The sequence below is a fragment of the Cynocephalus volans genome, chromosome 5 (genome assembly GCF_027409185.1).
Source record: "Cynocephalus volans isolate mCynVol1 chromosome 5, mCynVol1.pri, whole genome shotgun sequence".
NCBI lineage: Eukaryota > Metazoa > Chordata > Mammalia > Dermoptera > Cynocephalidae > Cynocephalus > Cynocephalus volans.
Genome location: NC_084464.1, coordinates 39,169,526 through 39,190,446, shown reverse-complemented (window position 1 = coordinate 39,190,446; position 20,921 = coordinate 39,169,526). Strand labels below are relative to the sequence as shown.

The following is a 20,921-nucleotide window of genomic DNA, read 5'->3' as shown; positions in this document are numbered from 1 at the left end:
TGGTTTGTATTAAGCATCTTTTACAGCATTGTTATTCTTTCTATTTCATATTTTATGTCTCTAATTCACATTTCGTGTCTAAAGACATCTTCTGCTAATCTTTCTGCATACATTAAACTTCAAAGGGGAGAAAATTGTTCTTGCCTACTTCCTTGTGGAGACAGTTATATCTAGTTTGGTTTTCCCCACCATTATCTTTTCCTCAAGAGAATTTTGAAAGGTCTTTTTCAGACATTTGTCCCCGTGATTTTATTTATTTATTTATTGGCAGCAGGCTGGTACAGGGATTGAACCCTGGACCTTGGTGTTATCAGCACCATAGTCTAACCGACTGAGCTAACTAGCCAGCCCTGTCTCTACTATTTTAAATATGAGGAAATTGAAGCCTAGAGAAGACAAGGGACTTGCATAATTATACATAATCAATTACCAGAGGAGTTGTTCTGAAAATCGGGGTTTGCTGTCAACCAGTACTCTGAATAGACCTCCTCAGGTGCAAAATTTGTTTTCATTTTGTTTATGGAGGTATGTTACATAAAGTGTACAAATATTAAGTATACCACACACATCTTGATGAATTTTTATATATGTAGATGCTAATGTAATCTACACCCATGCCAAGATATAGAATGTTTCTAATGCCCCAGAGGTCTGTTTTCCCCCTGCCCAGTCAGTAGTCTCTCTAGAGGTGACCATTATTCTAACTTCCATCACCATATATCAGTTGGGCTGGGCCTGTTTTTGAACTTAATATAAACATAGTCATATAGTATGTATTCTTCTGTGTTTGTGTTATTTTGCTCAACGTTACATTTATGAGATGTATTCGTGTCGTTAGTTATATTAGAAGCTCTTATATATTTTAGAATAATGTTCCATTGTATGAATATACTGCAGTTTATTTATATATTCTTTTGTTGAAAGACATTTGGTTTGTTTCCGGATTGGGGATATTATGAATAAACCTGCTATAAGAATTTATGGGTATATGTGCACAAGAGTGGAATTGCTGGGTCATAGGGTAGACATATGTTTAGCTTTGGTATACACTGCCAGTTTTCCTAAGTGGTTGACAAATTTATACCCCCACAACAATGTACAAAAGTTCCAATTGTTCTGTATTCTTGCTAGAAATTAGCATTGACCATGTTTGTTTAATTTTAGACATTCTCTTGGAGGGTACTCTAAGTAGCATATGTTATTGTGATATTTAATTTGCATTAATAGGAAGGTTTTCAAAAGGCCTATGAAGACTTTTGGAAAGTAGTCTGATTATTTCATCATATTTTATATGTAGCAGAGAAAAGGCAGCAGAAATACAAGTATTTTGCCTCCCTTAGTGAGGAACATAGATTGAGTTGTATGATCCGTATGATTAATTATCTAGAAACAGGATTAAATCTTTTGTTTTGTTTTTTGTTTTTTTTTAAGATGACCAGTAAGGGGATCTTAACCCTTGACTTGGTGCTGTCAGCACCACGCTCTCCAAAATGAGCTAACCTGGGCCGGCCCGTGGCTCACTCGGGAGAGTGTGGTGCTGATAACACCAAGGCCACGGGTTCGGATCCTACATAGGGATGGCCGGTTTGCTCACTGGCTGAGCGTGGTGCTGACAAGACCCAGTCAAAATGAGCTAACCAGCCATCCCTATGTAGGGATCCGAACCTGAGGCCCTAGTCTTATCAGCACCACACTCCCTAAGTGAGCCACAGGCTGGCCCTAGAATTAAATCTTAAAGCAATGCTCTACCTCCTGAGCCTACCAAGGAGAGTACCGGGGCTCTAGTTAGCAGTTATTTTGTATCTTTTCTTTTTTCGGATTCCGAAATATAAAGGAAATTGCACAGTTTCTGTTATTTTTAAATAGAAAAGAAAGTGGATTTTATGGATTGCTGGGAGCAGCTAAATTGGACAGAATTTATTATGGCTTCTTCCTCCTCCCCTAGATCCATCCTTTCCAGACTCTGCCCTTCTCCAAGTGGGACATACTCTCATCCAATCAGCCAGTTTTCAGGTAAGTTGGGATTTCCTGAAATGCCTTTTCAGTTTAAGAGTGGAATTGCGTATCGTTTTGCTGTCAGGTATATTCTTTCAAAAACCAGTGTTGGCAGTTCATTGTGGGCACTCATCTGCCCAGTGATCTCTTTTCTAGCTCTGCCTCTCCAGCTTTAAACTAATACATTCACCACTTACCTCTTGCTTAGATGTAGTATCTTGCCATGTTTTAGGAATGGGAGAGCAAAAGAACTACAAAACTCGATCCTTTACGTTAAGTAAACGAAAATGACTTCTAAAAAACAAAACAGGTAAATAGAAGAAAGGTGAAATGAGTACTGTGGAAATCAGAATGGAAAAATGTATGTGGTCTGGAGGGATTAGGAGAGTTTCATGGAGTATGTGGCATTTGTGCTACCTCTCAAAGGATGGATAACATTTGGATATTTAGATAAGTAAGGAGAGGGGGATGTTAGGTATGGAGAAGATTATAAGCAGAGGCTGGCAAGTAAAAATTAGGTGTTACACAGGATTCAAAAAAAATTTGGAGGAAATATTTTGGCAAGTGGTAAAAAAATGGTTGGATAAAATCAAAATATGAAAAGTCTTGAATGGATGAGAAGTTGAAGGCTTTATTCTGTAGGCCACTTGTGAACCATTAATGGTTTTTAGTGGAGGAAAAGTGATCTGGTAATGTTTTAGGCAAACCAGTAACTGAGAATCTGCACAGAAAAGGTAACAATTGCTCTACCAGCCATAATCAACCTCAAGACCTCCTTTAATCAGGCTCTTTCTTCTTAGACTTCCTCCCTGCTTATTTCCTGTCCCACAACTTAATCTTACCACAGATGTGATCCCAGTTCTTCCTACTTTCAGCTCAAGTACTTTTGGTATCACTTTACTTTTTATTAAGTTGTGAGGGTACTTCAAAAAGTAGTGGAAAAATAGAATTGAAAGGTAATACAAATCTTTCCATGAACTTTTTATTTTGTTTAGTTTTGGTTTCTTTTTTTGGCAGCTGGCTGGTACAGGGATTGAATCCTGGTCCATGGTGTTATCATCACCATGCTCTAACCAACTAAGCTAACTGACCAGCCTCCATGAACTTTTTGAAGTACCCTCATATATTGTGACAATAAACTGCACATATTTAAATTGTATGATTTGGTAAGTTTTGGCATATGTATATGCTTACTAAATCCTCACCACAACCAAGATAGCGAACATATCCGTAGTCAGAGAACATACTTTGTTCTTATTAGCCATCACTCTGTTATTTTAGTTGCTGTGCAGTACACATACTTAATTTATCACCACTTACCTTCAAGTGATATACCACTTCATGAATAGTATAAAAACCTTACAATAGGGTATTTCCACTTCTCCCCTCCCAGTTTTATGCTATTTCATATATTTGATTTATTATGTTGTAAATCCCACAATACTTTGTGTTATATTTTTTTAAGCAAACAATTATCTCTGAAAGAGATTTAAATAATAAGAAAAAGTTATATATATTTACCCATGTAGTTACCATTCTTGTGTTCTCCATTCCTTACTGTAAATCAGTGGTTTACAATTGGGGGTGATTTTTTCCCCCAGGGGACATTTGGAAATGTTAGGAGACATTTTTGATTGTTTTGACATGGTGGGGAGTGATACTGGCATCTACTGGGTTGAGGGTTCCTACAATACACAGGACAGTACTTCACAATTATTTAAAAGAATCATCTGGTTCAAAATATCAGTAGTGCCGAGGCTGAGAAAATTGGTGTAGAACTGTATTTTCATCTTGTATTATTTTCCTTCTGGTTAAAGGACTTCCTTTAATATTTCTTGCAGTGTAGGTCTGCTGGTGATTAATTCTTTCAGATTTTTATGTCTGGAAAAAAATCTTTATTTTGCCATTGTTTTGAATTCTAGTTTGACAAATTTTTCCTTTTCAGTATGTGCTGCTGTTCCCTTGTCTTCTTGCTTGTATTGTTCCCGACAACAAAAAACTCCTGTCATTTTTATCTTTGTTCATTTATATTTGTTTCTTTTCCTCTGGCTGCATATAAGATTTTCTTTATCACTGAGTTTGAGGTATTTGATTACAGTGTACCTCAGTGAATTTTTTTTTTTGTCTATTGTGCTTGCAATTTATTGAGTTTCTTGGATCCGTGAGTTTATTTTCTAAACTTGATGAAAAATTATAATCAGCTATTATTTCCTCAAATATTTTTTCTGCTTTGCTCCCCTGCTTTCTTCCAGAGGCTCCAACTATACATATATTGGGCCACTCAGAGTTGTCCCATAGCTCTCTGATGCTATCTCTTTCTTAAAATTATTTTTCTCTATCTGTTTCATTTTGGATAGTTTCTGTTCCTATGTCTTTGAAGTTACTAATCTTCTCTTCAGTTCCTAATCTGCTGTTGATAGTATGTAGTATATTTTTCATCTCATTTTCAGCTTTACAAGTTCCATTGGGTCTTTTTTTTAATGTCTTCCATATCTCTGCCTAACTTCTTGAACATATAGAATACAGTCATAATAACTTTTAATGTTCTTTTCTGTGAATTCTAGCATTTGTGTCAGTACTGGGTTAGTGTCAATCGATTGATTTTTCTCCTCATTATTGTTTGTATTTTCTTGCTTCTCTGCATGCCTGATAATCTTTGATTGGATGACACACAATGAATTTTACCTTATGCAATGAATCTACATATTCTATATTTCTATAAAATATTCCTGAGGCCATTTCAGATTTGTTAGGTAGGCCTCAGAATAGCATTTAATCTAAGTCCATTTATTCCCCACTACTTAAGCAGGATCATTCTAAGTATTCTACTCAATGCCTCACGAATTACGAAGTTTTCCAGTTTGGCTGATGGGAACAGACTGTATTTCCAGCCTTTTTTATGAGCTGGTACTGATCCCTTGAGTCCTTTTGGATGATTTTTTCCCTGGCCTCACGTAGGCTCATCACACCCATGCACTGATTGGTACTTAAGAGGGAGCCTCTGCATAGTATATTTTGTAGTAGGGCAAATCTCCCCACTCCTCCCATTCTTTCAAAAAAATCTTTGGCTATTGCACATTGCAGGTAGTAAAAATATTTTTGATGATAGTAGTTGTGCTACTAATATGTGATATATCTTATAACACAAAGATAATGTGATGAAGAAGAAGAACAGTGGCCGATATTTACTGAGCACTTACATGCCAATGTTCATTTAACAAAGGAGAAAATGTCAGGATAATTTTTCAAATAGCCTGTAGCCTGCCTTCTGTCAGTATTGCTAATTTTACCTGTTTCCTTGGTAAGTCCTCTATGGCTAAGCAGAAATATGTTTGGTATTTTAGGAATCAGTGACCTTCAAGGATGTGATAGTAGACTTTACCCAGGAAGAATGGAGACAGCTGGATCCTGTACAGAGAGATTTGTTCAGGGATGTGACATTAGAAAATTATACACATCTGGTCTCTATAGGTAAGGATGACTTCACTGAGTTAATATCAGGGGGTGCGGATGAGAAGGGTTTTCTCTTATGCTTAGGTGAGTTTTGCCTTTAAGTTTAGGAACGAACAATTTCTAAATTTTGAATGTTTTCAAAAAGGTTTCTACTCTCCTAGCAAGCAGAGGAATAAACTAATAATTTTCCTGAATCCAGATTAGTTTTCAAATTATATCCTCACCGTGTCTGGGAATTTGTAACACTGAAGTTTGATACATGATATACTATCCACTCCTATCAGATTTGTCCCACATATTCTTTCCTCTAGAAACAAAGTGGTGAGATTGAATTCTGATATGGTACTTTTTACCTTACTGCAGACAGATTCCTTTTCATTTTTTCTCCATGAGCAGGACTCCAAGTTTCTAAACCTGATGTGATTTCCCAGTTAGAGCAAGGAACAGAGCCATGGATCATGGAGCCAGCCATTCCAGCAAGTACCTTTGGAGGTGAGTAATGGATAGCAGCAGATGAGTATCACTAACTCCAACAGCCAGCCTGGAAAGAGGATTTTATGTCTGGAGTGTAGATGCACTCGTCTCTTTTTAAACTATCTCCTGTGGAGAAATGGGAAACTGTCTGTTCTAGACTCTCTTCTGCTTTGGCATGTCACCTACCATCTCAGTACATATTTTATTTTTATACTCCTTTTGAAGAAGGTTTCCTTCCCGCCCTTTTCTTAAGCCAATTTCTAGACCTGGACTTAGGATTCCATCTCTCCACTTCTTTTGAGACCTTGATCTCATAATTATCACTTCACTTCTCAGCCCTTACACATCGCTATTTTGGATCTATAGGCTCCATCTAAGGTACCTTCAAACAGAAATAGATAACACATATTTACAAATACGTCTCCTCAACATTATTTATCTTTCTGGCCACCATCTAGTCTCTCTCTTTTCCGTCCCAACCAAATTCAACAAACGTGAGCCTCATACCTGCAGCCTTTATTTCTCTCTCTCTCTCTCTTTCTGTTTTTTGGCAGTTGGCCGGCACAGAAATCAAACCTCGGACCTTGGTGGTGTCATTGCCGTGCTCTAACACCTGAGCTAACCAGCCAGTCCAGCCTTTATTTCTTTATCACCTGTTTCTTTGTTAATCTCATTTATTGCTTCTGATTCTATCACTTTATCATAGTGTCTTTGAAGTTATCAATAACTTTCTTCTAAATCATTTGTCTCTAAACTGCACAAAGTAACCTCTTCAGGGATCTGACCCTTGAAAAATTACGTAGTCACGGTAGGTAAGAAGTTCAACTCCAGAGTTAATGTAGTTAGAGGTGAAGGTTCTTTTTTATGGGGAAAAAAATTATGTGCTGTATTCAAATTTGGGAAATGCTGGATTAGTTAAAATTTTTGCAAGTTTCTTACTGGAGTACTACTCAGATTATTTTAATAGGCAGTTAAGCATTATGCATTTCCAACTTATTTTTATTATTATTATGAGTTACATAGAATGTAACATTTCTTCTCCTCTTCCTCTCTCCCCCTGACTTCTCTCTCTCTCTCTCTTTAATCACAAATCCTTTTTTTGATATATCACATCTTTAAAATATTTCTCCTAGACAGTGGTTTCATGGAATATAATTTAGAAAACGTGTACATTTTTTAAACAAGAGCTTTATTAACATTTGGGAAAAGCAAGTTGTCAAGTTTTACTACAAATTAAAATGAAGTTTTAAAAAATCCCAACTTGACCAAACAGAAAACAATTTTAAAACATTTACATGTATATTGAAAAAACACAGGCTTTTCAAAAAACACTTAGTCATTCCTAAAAAGAGATTTCTTTAGGTAAAAATAATAAAACGTCCCACTTTGCATAGATAATATAGATAGTTCCAGTTTCCTGGTGAGTAGACAGAAGGCAAGCACTTGAGGTATTTAGTTCTAGTCTTTTATTTTTTATTGCTGGAATTTGACCCGATGACGGTAGTCTTGGTAAATCAGCCCTCAGTACTGCCTTCTTCAGCATTTGGAACAGATTTATTCTTAGCAGGTGAGTTGGCTGCTTTTGTCTCTGTAAAAATGATGTACAGTTTTGTAGATATCTCCACAGGTAATTGAAGTTGTGGCAGTGCCTACAATGAGGTGGCCGCTGGCCCTGGGTCTGGTCTCCATCATTTTCCTCATCTTCTGTATTGCCATCTTCTCTAGGCTGTCTTGGTGACCTGTCCTCTGCAGAATTGTGATTTATAGCCCTGACTTATATCTGTCTCACTCGTCATCTTGTTTTCTTGCAGCCTGGTTTTCGGCACCCTCTATTATTGGTTAATGCCCTTAGACTTTGTGTGTAGTAAAGTGGAATTGCTCTCTACATTAGGGATGATGTTTTTCAGTCTGGACTTCTGGAACTTTCTGCAATCCTTTGTTCTTTGGCCCACTCCTGATATTCTGGTAATTCTGTTGGTTATAGAGTGGAAGACATGACAACATGGATAACTTTGGTCATGGTCTGCTTCACATTGCCTTCAGCTGAAACTCTAACCAGGGTTGGAGATCAGCCACCTCATTCCCTTTTCCCTTTAACAGCGTCAGACTCCAGGGTTTCCATATCCTTTACTGTGAAGTACTTCCAGGAGGTATTCTTCATGGCCATCTGCTGTACAAACATATCTTCCTTGGTGTCATTCCTGATAGTGAAAACACATTAATTTTTTAAACAATTGGCCAATCCCAAAGCCTGTGTTGCATGGATCTTGTTCCTGCTAGAGAAATTCTGCTGCTATAATGCTGCCTATACTGATAATATGCTGTGCCAGGTGTGGAAGGGATGGTAAGCAGCTCCGGGGTCTACCTCACTGCTCATGCTTACAGTGATAGTGGTAGTGATAGTGGCTGGATTGGCAGCATATGAAGGATTCAGGGTTCTCTGGGGTCAACTGTACCTTCCTGTTACCTTTGGAACTGAAGAAATGCTGTTTTAAACATAGCCTTTGTTATTTACAGAATCTGCCAGCATTGACTACCCTGGCTTTTAGCTGTCATTTCTCTTGTCTTGGGCAAAAGTACTTCTGATTATGTACTTTCCTGTCTTTTTGTTTCTTGTGTTGTTTTGTGTGTTTGCTGATGAATTGCTTTCTTTCATTAGTGTATATTTTTTATTCCCATTACCCTGAACACCCTTAAGGATCTTCCCCCTACCTGTGCTCTTTTCTGACATACATTCGTATGGTTTCAGCTATTCCTTTCTTTCCTCTTTTGAGCTGATCTTTTCTATCCTATATTTGAAAGTCCTTGTGATTCTGCTATTTTTGGCATCTCCCACTCCCACAAGCACTACTGTAGTCCAGCCCTTCATGTCTTTTCCCAGTTCTCAATAGAAATCATCCCACCCTCAAATTATTTCCCCTACTTTTACAACTCTCCCATTTCTAACAATGTTAAAACTTCAGTGTTCTAGTTTAAAAACCATAGGTTCTTAGCCAAGTCTTTCCTGTCTGTCCTGTCTTTATAGTTCTCTGATTTTTGTTTTGTTGTTCATTAGCAAGGAATCCCAGTTCAGAATGACTTTTCAGATTCAGTTCATCTCTATCTACTCTTAGCCACTGTATGGTCACCTTTTTAATGAACTTATCACCTTAAATGGAGTTCCCTTACTGGTTCTTAGAGATTATCTATGAAATTGGATTAGACATTCTCTTGCCACTTTCATATTTTATTTGTGGTTCTCCTTAGCTGCTTCCAACTCATTCCTTAAATAATAGGGTTATATATTTGAAAACCCTCAGAATTACCTGAGTGCTTTATTTTTTGTTGTATTAGATTACTCCCCCAACAGCAGTCTTCTTTTTCTCTATTCAGAGAGTACTGGTATTTTCTCTTACTTTCAGACTGGGAGACAAGACCTGAAAATAGTGTGTCAGCCCCAGAACTAGACATTTCTGGAAAAGAGCCATCTTCAGAGGCCATAGTGGAAAAACACAAAAGGGATGGTCCTTGGATTTCTAACTTAGAAACTTGGGAATCTGAAGGCAGTCTAGAGAGGCAGCAGGCAACCCAGCAGATACTGCCAAGGAAAATAAAAATAACTGAAAAGACAATATCCACTTGGGAAAGAGGCCCTGCAAATAATGAATTTGGGAGAAGCATTAATGTGAGTTCAAGCCTTGTAACACAAAAAGAAATATCTCCAGAAGAAACCTCTACTAAAACAAACATCAAACAAAATTCAAACCCAGTTAAAAAAGAGAAATCATGTAAGTGCAATGAATGTGGGAAAGCTTTTAGTTATTGTTCAGCTCTTATTCGCCATCAGAGAACACATACTGGAGAAAAACCCTACAAATGTAATGAATGTGAAAAAGCCTTCAGTAGGAGCGAAAACCTTATAAACCATCAAAGAATTCATACCGGAGATAAACCATATAAATGTGATCAGTGTGGAAAAGGCTTCATTGAGGGTCCATCTCTTACTCAACATCAAAGGATTCACACTGGAGAAAAACCCTATAAATGTGATGAATGTGGGAAAGCCTTCAGTCAGAGGACCCATCTTGTTCAGCATCAAAGAATTCATACTGGTGAGAAGCCATATACCTGTAATGACTGTGGAAAAGCCTTTAGCCAGAGAGGCCACTTTATGGAACATCAGAAAATTCATACAGGAGAAAAACCATTTAAATGTGAGCAATGTGATAAAACCTTCACCAGGAGCACACACCTTACTCAGCATCAAAAAATCCATACTGGGGAGAAAACCTATAAATGTAATGAATGTGGGAAGGCCTTCAATGGGCCCTCCACATTTATCCGTCATCATATGATTCATACTGGTGAGAAACCATATGAATGCAATGAATGTGGGAAAGCCTTCAGCCAGCACTCAAACCTCACTCAACATCAAAAAACACATACTGGGGAGAAACCCTATGATTGTGCAGAATGTGGAAAATCTTTTAGTTACTGGTCATCCCTTGCTCAACATCTGAAAATTCATACTGGGGAAAAACCTTATAAATGCAATGAATGTGGAAAGGCCTTCAGTTACTGCTCCTCCCTTACTCAACATCGGAGAATTCACACCAGAGAAAAGCCCTTTGAATGCAGTGAATGTGGAAAGGCTTTTAGTTACCTCTCAAACCTTAATCAACATCAGAAAACTCATACCCAAGAGAAGGCCTATGAGTGTAAGGAATGTGGGAAAGCCTTTATTCGGAGTTCATCTCTTGCTAAGCATGAAAGAATTCATACTGGAGAGAAACCCTATCAGTGTCATGAATGTGGGAAAACCTTCAGTTATGGCTCATCCCTTATTCAGCATAGGAAAATCCATACTGGAGAAAGACCTTACAAGTGTAATGAATGTGGGAGAGCATTCAACCAGAACATACACCTTACACAACATAAAAGAATTCATACAGGAGCAAAGCCTTATGAGTGTACCGAGTGTGGCAAAGCCTTTCGACATTGTTCATCTCTTGCTCAACATCAAAAAACTCACACAGAAGAAAAACCCTACCAGTGTAATAAATGTGAAAAAACCTTTAGCCAGAGCTCCCATCTGACTCAGCATCAACGAATTCACACTGGAGAGAAGCCCTATAAGTGCAATGAATGTGACAAAGCCTTTAGCCGGAGCACTCATCTTACTGAACATCAGAATACTCATACTGGAGAGAAACCTTACAACTGTAATGAGTGCAGGAAGACTTTCAGCCAGAACACTTATCTCATTCAGCATCAGAGAATTCATTCAGGAGAGAAGCCTTTTGGATGCAATGATTGTGGAAAAGCCTTCAGATACCGTTCTGCTCTCAACAAACATCAGAGATTACACCCTGGCATCTGACTATTCTAGGAACATCATAAATGTAGGGGATACATTTACTTTAGTTTATCCTTTTTTAAGTACTGAAGAATGAGAGTGGCTTGAGAAACTGCTTAAAATATTTTAACTTTTCACAGTACTATGGAATGGAAAGTACATTGGTTTCAACTAATCTAATTACATTAGTAAGCAACTTTGTGACATTGGAAAACAACTATTTTAAGCTTTAGTTTCCTCTGTGAAGGGAAGGATTTGGAATAGATGATTTTAAAGTTATTTGGAATTTTATAATCAGTTTTGTATATTCACAGCATATTCTTAAATAGGTACTGTACATCAGCATTTTGTTGTGTTACATCTAGAGTGTATATGATTATGCATGTTTTGCCAATAGATGAGATTTGTGCTTCAGTAACTTGACTGGGGAGCTATTATGCTCCTGTTCTAACATACTTAAGTTGTTTAGGAAATTGCTTCCCAATAAAAAGAATTATAACACCCCTTCAAATTAATAATTCAGTTGCATATTATAGCCTAACTCAGTACAAGTATTAAAACTTCCTATTTCTCTTCTAGTATGTTTCTGACATTCTAAGAGTTTATCACAACTACAGAGGTCCACTTCTGCAGCTTAAACAAGTGTATTTAACCATAGTTGTATATTGGAATCACTTGGTGTCCTAGTTTGGGCTGCTATAACAAATTATAGACTAGGTGGCTTAAACAGCAGGTATTTCTCATAGTTCTAGAGGCTGGGAAGTCCAAGATCAAGATTCCAGCAGATCTGGTGTCTGCTGAGGTCACTTCCTGTTTGTAGACAACTGTCCTCTCTTTGTATCCTTACATGGCAGAGAGCAGAGACAGAGAAAGCAAGCTCTCTCATGTCTATTTTTTTTTTTTTTTTTTCGTGCAGCTGGCTGGCATGGGGATCCAAACCTTTGACCTTGGTCTCATGTTTTTTTGTAAGGGCACCAATCCCATTCATGAGGGCTCCACCCTCATGACCTAATCACTACCCACCTCTTAATTCCATCTTATTGGAGATTAGGCTTTCAACATGAGTTTGGGGAGGACACACTCAGTCCATAACACCCAGGGAACTCTACAAAATTTTATTGTCAAGGGCTGAGCCCGTGGCGCACTCGGTAGTGTGCTGCGCTAGCAGTGCGGCGACGCTCCCGCCGCGGGTTCAGATCCTATATAGGAATGACCGGTGCACTCCCTGGCTGAGCGCCGGTCACGAAAAAAAAAAAAAAATTTTATTGTCAAGGTCCCACCTTCAGAGACTAATTCAATTGGCCTAGGGGACGGGACTAGGATTCAGTATTTTTTTTTTTTTTTTTTAACTCCTAATGTGTACCCTGGAAAGAACAGTTGTCTTAGATTTCAGTATCCCTCCTTTAGTTAATAACTTCTTGTGGCTGCTCCTAGAAGCCTCACAGACTAGCTGTTGTTTTGCTAAAAGTTTTTACTTTCCTTTAGGTTCAAAGGATTCATTGGTAAAAGAAACCACTCGTCACACTCATAAGCCAGTTTATGATATTAAGATATAGCAATAAGCAAGTAAGGAAAGCAAGGTTATGCAGGCATATTAAATAAAGAAGAAAAAGAATTAGTGTTTACGTCACCAAATTGGGGAAACACCTACATCCAGATCCAAGCAGTGCTGGGAAGTCCCATGAACAGCAATCTGGAGTCCCAATTGGGATCGTCCTGGGCAATGTGTCCACTCCATGGGTAAGACTTCAGAGAGCAGTTTGAGGAAATTCTGCTTATATCACCCAGCTGCAGACTGATAACATTAGTCTGCATGCAATCATGCAGCTGTGGTTATTTTATTAACACTTGGATCTTTTCTCATAAGTCTTCGGGATGTTCTTTGGCCCTGGGAACTGGCCAGGTTACCAAGATCCAAAAAGCTCCAGGACTTAACTTTCCTTATCTGATAGCTACTAAGCACCTATTACATGGGCCTGCACACAGTTTCTGAGAGTCTGACACAGCCTATGCAGGGTCATTATTTGGTCAGAGGCCTAGCAATGCCTCTGAAGCCTGAACAAGACTGTAAACCTTAATATTCCCAACAGCTGTTCAGTGAACATAATGTAATTTTGACTGTCATCCTGTTTTGTAAATTGGGTTATCCCAAGCTCTGGGAGGTAGGGTGAATTTGCTTCTTCACCAAAGTGCAAAAATTAAATGACAGTGTAAAGTAAGGCTCATTTCACTTACTTATCATTGGCTACCTCATATCTAAAGCAGATAACAGTGCAAATAACCCCTGGAGAGGGGCAGCCCACAGTCTGTGTGGCCATCTGTGGTAACCCTGGTCAGGATAATGTTCAAGCCAGAAACAAATATGGGTTTAGCCATAAAGTGATGGGCCCCTTACTTTTTCTCCAGATATAGTCTAGTTGTTTATTAGGTCAGCTCTTTTAAGAGCAATTGATAATTTCCTAGCCCAGTCTTCAGTATGGAGAGCTCTGAGAACAGAGGGTAACGCAGAAGTTGATCATTATTCATATAAAAGAAGGTCTTTTGTGGTCTCCCACAAACAGGAAGTTTGGGGTAAAGGGCACTGCAGGTTTTTTTGAGTGACATCGATGCAGTTCTTTTTGCTTATATAAATGCCAGAGACCTGCATCAGAATTTTGTCACCTCTTAACTGAAGATAGCAGACAGTGAAGAACAGATAGGATTTAGTAAATATTGTATCTGTTTAAATGTCAGAAGCTTTTTCTGTTGTAATTTGAAACATCTATAAAGGAATGTCATCTTGGAATTTTTTATTTTCTCAAGGCTTCCAATTATGTAGGAATTATAGTTATCCCATTGCAAAGAGGTGGAAACTGTTAGAGAGGAATGGATATCAACTTACAGGATAAGCTTTGCTTGGCATCTGAGCCACCTCCCACAGTACAAGGACATGAAGTTTCTACATCCAGGTGAGGGGTCCACCTGATCAAAGGAGATCCCAAATGTAAAATACCAGGGTCTGGAATGGGGAGATTTGTGCCACTCTGATTCCTATATGAAGAAATAGAGTTTATGAGGAAGTTTGTCATTAATCCTGTAAGATCTCACTTTGTCCCATTAATTTTATCTCCTCATAGGTAGAAAACTCAGAACACCAAGAATATGTGATCACTACCTAACTTAATTCCTCTTTTTTCAAAAAAAGTGATATTTTTATGCCTCCCTTTGCTTACTTGTCTTTCATTTTTCCATGCTTTGGAAACGTGCTAACCACCCCCAGAGAATACAGGCCTGGAGAAGGAAAAGGCAGTGAGGCTCCAGAAGTTAACGTTCTGGTTTCTGTATCTCTTTTTTTAATATCTCAAAAGCATCCCTGCTAACTATCCCAGACCACATTCTTACTTCCAAAAGCAGGTGGATTTGCAATTGCTGCTCTTATTCAGACACATCTCTCAAAAGCAAAAGGATTCAATTTACTCTAAGAGGTCTAACATCCATTGACAAAGTGCCCAGAAATAAAAAAGATTTCAGAAATTAGCAATAAAGCCAGCCAGTTCTTTATGAGACAAGGAATTCTCTACTGTTAAAAAAAAAAAACTAATGCCTTCATGGGTAATTTCTTTGGATGTTTCATTGTCCAAGACTGAGCATATAGAGACCAAGCATTTTTAATCTAGGTCCTAGAGTAGCAATTTCCTTGTCTGCCACCAAATTATTGATATGGAACCAACTGAGTTTTTCACCAAATAACAGGGTAAGGGAAGTGAGAAAAAGAGAAAATATCACGTAACCCAGTCACTCATCCTTAAACATCTAGGTCTTCATTAAAAATTATTCAACCACAAACCAATGCTTATGAGGTACCTGAATTTATTATAATGGTAGGGTTTAAGAAATAGACAAAGCCCAGTCTCTGCTTGCACAGAGCTCACATTCTATTGAAAATAAATGTGTACAATGTCAAGTGGTGATAAGCATTATAAGTAATAATACATCAGCATGAAGGGCTCGGGCAAGACCCCTACCATGGGTTGTGGTGCTGCTATTGTAGATAGCATGGTCGTGAAATGCCTTTCTAATGAAGCGTCATTGCAGCACACACCTGGAGGAAATGACAGAATGAACTATGAACTATGTAAAAGTCTTGGGAGAAGAACATTTCAGGTAGAGGGGTTAGCAGACACAAAGGTCCTGAGATAGAAGCATCTTTGGTGGGTTTAGGAATGCTGGCTGGAGTGCAGTGAGTGAGTGGCAGGAATAAGGTCAGAGAGACAGCTGGGGACAGTTCCTGCGGGGCCTTCTTGGCCATCGTAAGGATTTGGTATTTTATTCAGAATGAAATAGTAAGTCATTGGAAGGTGTTGAGCAGGGGAATAACATGATTTGTACTGTGTCTTAAAAGGGTCACTTAGTGCTGTGTAGGAAAGAAACTTCATGCATCAAGTGTGCAAGCAGGGAGTCTAGGTGGAATGCTACTCTGGCAGTCCAGGTAAAGTGCCAGCTTAGACAAAAGTACTAGTGATAAATGATAGGAGTAGCTGGACTGAGGCTATATTTTGAACATACTATGAACAAGGTTTGCTGATGGTTTAGACATGATAGTGAGAGAAAGAAGCAGGATTACTTTAAAGGCTTTGGCCTGAGCAACTTAAAGAATCTGCCATGTACTGAGATGGAGAATACCAAGGAAGAAGGATGTTCACAGAGGAGATTAGAAATCAAAATTCAGCTTTGGAACTTTTTAACTTGTTAAAATAAACACAGAAAATAACACAAAATATAAATGTACAAAGTGAACATATCTATAAAACTATTACCTTGGTCAAGAAATGGAGCACATTACCAGCATCCCAGTAACCTTTCCTATTTTCCTTTCAAATCACAATCTCTTTCTTTTTTCCCCAAAGGTATTCACTATCCTGAATTCTAAAACCATAGACAGTTTGGCCTAATTTTGATTTGATCATACAGTATGCTTTTGTGCCTGGCATTTTTCATTTGAATTGTGTTTGTGAGATTCATTCATGTCATTGTTAATAGCTGTGGTTCATTCATTTTTGTGAGTGTGTAGTATTCCATTGTATGAATGTAGCACTATTTTCCATTCTATTGCAGACAGGCATTTATTTGAATTATTTCCAATTTGAGGCAATTACAAACAATGCCATTGAGAACGTTCTTGTATGTATCTTTTAGTGTACATGTGCACCCATTTCTGTTGGGTATATACCTAGAAATGAAATTGCTGTATTGCAGGGGTACACATATGTTCAACTTTAGTAGACACTGCCAAATGGTTTGCCAAAGAGTTGTACCAATTTACACTCCCACAACCCATGTTTCAGAGTTTCTATTGATCCACATCTTTGCCAACATTTTCCTTGTGTTTTTAACTTTAGCTATCTGAGCAAAGTGTTTTAGATGCCTATTATACCTCCAAGTGGAGATATCAAGTAAGCTGTAAGATATGCAGGTCTGGAGTAGGAGGGAAGGGTTCACTCTATAGATACACTTTGGGGAGTGTATATTTAAAATAATGGCACTATATGCTATGGCCTAGGAGGACAGTATTGATAAAGTTCTGAGGACTGAGTCCTTAGAAACTCCAACTTTTAGAAATCAGAAAGATGAAGATCCACATGTAAGGTAGGCAGCATGTGAGATAAGAAAATAATCAACAGAGTGTAGTATCCTGGAAACCAAATGAAAAAAGTGTTTCAGGATGAGAGAATAATCAACTATGTCAAGCATTTCTGAGAGGCTGAATAAAATAAAGACTGAGAATTGACCTTTGGATTTGGCAGTAAGGAGGCCAATGATGGTCTTAAGAGCAATTTTGGTAGAGTGGTGGAACTAAAACTTGATTGCAGAGGGTTAAATGAGAATAAGAAGTAAGCAATTGGAGAAAGCAAATGTGAACACTCAAGGAATTTTGCTACAAAGAGAAAAGAAAATTGGGGTAGATGCTAGAAGACATGGAGTTGGGGATTTTTTTAAATATGAGATAAATATGTGTTTAAATGCTATTGGGATTGAACCAGCAGTGAGGGGAAAACTGACAATCCAGAAAGGAGAGGGGATAGATAAAATGAAGTCCTAGAGGAAGCAAGATGAGATGAGCTTTGGTGCACAGTGGAAGGACTGGCCTTAAAACAGGAACACAAACAGTATAGTTGTTAAAACAGGAGAGAACATGGAGTATTTGGCTGTGGTTGCAGGTAGATTGGTGGACGATGGATGTGGAAGTTCTCTTCTGATTGCTTCTATTTTTTCATAGAAATTACTTCATAAGCTGAGAATGAGAAGTAGGTGAAAAGGTGTTAGAGGCTTAAAGAGAGGAGATAAGTTCACCTCCTACAGAGTGCAGAAGTGAATTGAGTAGGGAAATGTAGGATTGAAGGGTAGTATGGACAGTTCCTTCGAGGTATTTGGTCAAGAGTTTAAAATGATAGAAGTCATCATCATTGGGTTTTCTTTAGCTATGTTTGGCTGCATGGATGCAGGGGTGGAATAAGCTGAAAACTGGATTTAAGCAAGATTTTCCCAGGAAAGTGTTACCCAAGAGAAAGGGGTAAGAGAACAAAGGTGCTTATGAGAGAGGGATTGTAATGATGACCTGTGGAATTAAGCTGGGAGGAAATGAAAGTAAGGGCTAGATTGGGGGATGAGGGAAGTGGGAAGGGAGTGAAGGAAGCAAAAATAAATCCACAGATCTTACTATTTTAGGCTTTGTTGGGGTTGGAAAAAATTAAAGTTTCAGTACTAGAGGGAGGAAGTAAGTTGAAAAGATAGAAGGTAGTAGTCAGGAAGTAGAATACTTGAAATTGAGACTTTGAAGAGTGTACTTACTGGTAATGACACACATTCTAGGGTATGACTGTGAGTATGGAAGTATGAGGTGAAGGAAAAACCAGATAATTGGAGGAGTGAAAACCAAAGACCTGAGAGCCTGGGGTATTGGATGGACTGACTACCTACATATTAAAATCACCAAATAGAATGGTCTGAGCTGTCACGGCAAGAGTGAGGCAAGTGCTATAATCTTCAACAAATGAGGGAGTGACTTAAGATTAGTAGATTACTCCAACAAGAAGGGGTAGTGGATGGTCTAGTTTGATGGCAGGTGTCTCGGTGGAGCTAGTGGGTACTAGAGAGAAGAGAGAAACAATGACCTGAATGTGGCAATGAGGAACAAGAAGGGCACATTCTTCACCTCCAGGCCCAGTTAAGTCAGGCATAGAAGATAAAGCAGCCACTGCTCACATAAGAGAGATGCAAGGGAAGAAGAGCCACAAGGTGAAGGAAATATTCTAGAAGAGGTGCCAGAATTATTTGGAGAATTGTTTTCAGACTCTGTGATACATATTCTTGGAAATTTTATCATTGTGACAAATGCAAATGAGAAAGTGGCTTTGATAATTTGGGAACATTTCTAGTCAAGAATAATGATCATACAAAGAATGATTATGTTTTGTAATGATGAATATACTAATTATCCTGATTTGATCATCACATATTGTACACGGGTATTGATGTTCAACTTTGTACCTCACAAATATGTGAAATCAATTATGTTTCAATAAAAAAAAAATAGTGATCACAGAACCCAGGCTCTCATATCTTACAGTAAAAGGAAGAAGAAAAGTAGTAAAAGAGGGCACAGCCCCTGGGAATGTCACTTCATATAGTGGGCACTCAGTATTTATAATTGAGTAACTGGCTGAAAGACGAGTAAGGAAAATACTTCATGGGGGAAGGGGAGGAGTCAACATTCACCATAATGATCCTATTCTTTTGGGGGAAAGTAATCATGGTCCAAGTCCCTAGGTAAATTATAGAATCCAGGGTGGAGAGAATAGCAAATGAAATCAGGAAGGGGCTGAGAAAATAGAGCGGTACATTGCCATGAAGGAATAGTGCATAGGTGAGTTGGGGGAACTTAAGGTAGAGGCACATATGATCTGCATCAGGTGTAATCTGCATCAGGTTATTTTGGCATGATGGAAAATATTTCAAATCACATAACTAATTCCTTTTACACTAATTTCACATTCTCTAGGCTGTTTATTTTCTTCCAAACCTTTATTTTCTGAAAACAAGTTGGTTCCCTCATATAATTGGTACAGGGAGAGAAAGCAGTATTGTAGTCACAAGTATTTTAGTCCTCAAGACAGTTGAGGTTCTCCTTTTAATTAATAAATTAGCATTCCGTTTTATACTTCAGTCTTAAATAAGTTTGGTTAATGTAAATCAGTACCTCAACTATCAATCAGTCTATCAACTGCTATTTTTGTACCACATATAGTTTCAAAAATTTGGGACTAGGCCCTGGATGATGACTAATACTTACCACTTATTAAATAGCAACATTTCACTTCATTTAACATGCATTATCTCATTTTTTATAACAATCCTAAGAGGTTTGTATTGCTATACCTATTTTCATAGGCAATAAAATAGAAATTTAAATGGTAAAGTAATTTTCTTAAGGTCAATCTTATAGAAAGTGGTGGTGTCAGCATTCAAATTCTGTTCTGGCTTGCTTCAAAGTCCGTACTTTTCTGCCTTATCACAATGGCTCATAATAAGTCATCAAAGATACTGCTATCCCCTGAGTAGTCAACCAACAGGGGTTCTTTTAGTGACAAGAATACATAACCAAGCACCTCTTTCAATATCCATCATAGTTTGGAACTTCTCTTTCATCTACCCAGTGTTCTATCTCTATGGCAATTCCTTGTCAGAAAGTTCCACCAAACCCAACATGAATCTTTTTTTAAAGAAAATAGCCTTTGATGAAGTTCCTTTTCAAAAGCTGTTGCAAATATAAATAGATCATGTTATCATCATCATTGATATAAACATCTTTGCATCAGTGTGCCAGTGTACCCTCAATTAATAAAAAAAGAGCAAATGATTACCTCTCATTTAATAAGTGTCTATACTGTAGTGATCATGGTGTAATGGACAGATGCAGCATTATCACTTAGATCCAGGATCAAATCTCACTACTACTACTTACCATCAATGGAACTTCAGGGTTTTAACCTGTCTATACCTCAGAGAGTTACAGGATTATAAAATGAGTGTTGTTAGCCTCCCTATGATTCTTTTGCAATGAGCAACTTCTCACCACCTCTCGACAGAGCTTTCCTTCTGTGGAATCAGGCCACTGCATTCAAAACCAATTTGTCATAAATCATTAGACAAAAATCAATAAGTGAGCAATTTGCTGAAAAATCAATTCATCCACTTTACAAATTTACCAAAAACATTTTGTTTAACTATAAAGTATGGGTAAAGTAAGCAATAAACAATGACAGGAATGAAAACATTAGATACATGAGTTTTAATATTTTTGAAGATTTCTGTAAAATTTGCAGCTGGATAATTTTTTTTTTTTTTTTTTGCATATAAAGAAATGTTCAATTTAGGTAAAGTTAAGGCTCACAAGGCAGTCTCATCTTCTAATCTATTATGCAAGAAAGAAGATTCATACTCAGTAACCAAGGATTTCAGTATAATGTTAGTACTATAAATCTGATATACATAGATCATAAATTTGCTAAGAAATAATCTAGGGTGCTGCTTCTCAAACTTTAAAGTTTCAGGAGGTCTGGGGAGAGGTTTAGGATTCAGCATTTCTTTATTTTATTTTGGCTGCTGGCAGTAGGGGGATCTGAAC

The 20,921-nt window shown here is 37.9% G+C and overlaps 2 protein-coding genes across 5 annotated transcripts in view; one reads left to right on the top strand and one right to left on the bottom strand.

Annotated features, from left to right (window-relative positions):
* The window catches only part of LOC134377893 (zinc finger protein 184), a 944,311-nt gene extending 932,555 nt beyond the window's left edge, over positions 1-11,756 (top strand). For 3 of the 4 annotated variants that reach the window (XM_063096690.1, XM_063096688.1, XM_063096691.1), the window contains exons 3-6: positions 1,946-2,013; positions 5,340-5,466; positions 5,845-5,940; positions 9,324-11,756. In XM_063096690.1, coding sequence (XP_062952760.1) covers positions 1,946-2,013; positions 5,340-5,466; positions 5,845-5,940; positions 9,324-11,281 — 2,249 coding nt within the window. In that variant the 3' untranslated portion in view covers positions 11,282-11,756. The remainder of the gene's footprint in view (positions 1-1,945; positions 2,014-5,339; positions 5,467-5,844; positions 5,941-9,323) is intronic. The other variant, XM_063096687.1, reaches the window with a different exon arrangement.
* Positions 1-20,921, bottom strand: part of LOC134377918 (histone H4) — a 734,914-nt gene that overhangs the window by 385,131 nt on the left and 328,862 nt on the right. The window lies entirely within an intron of this gene.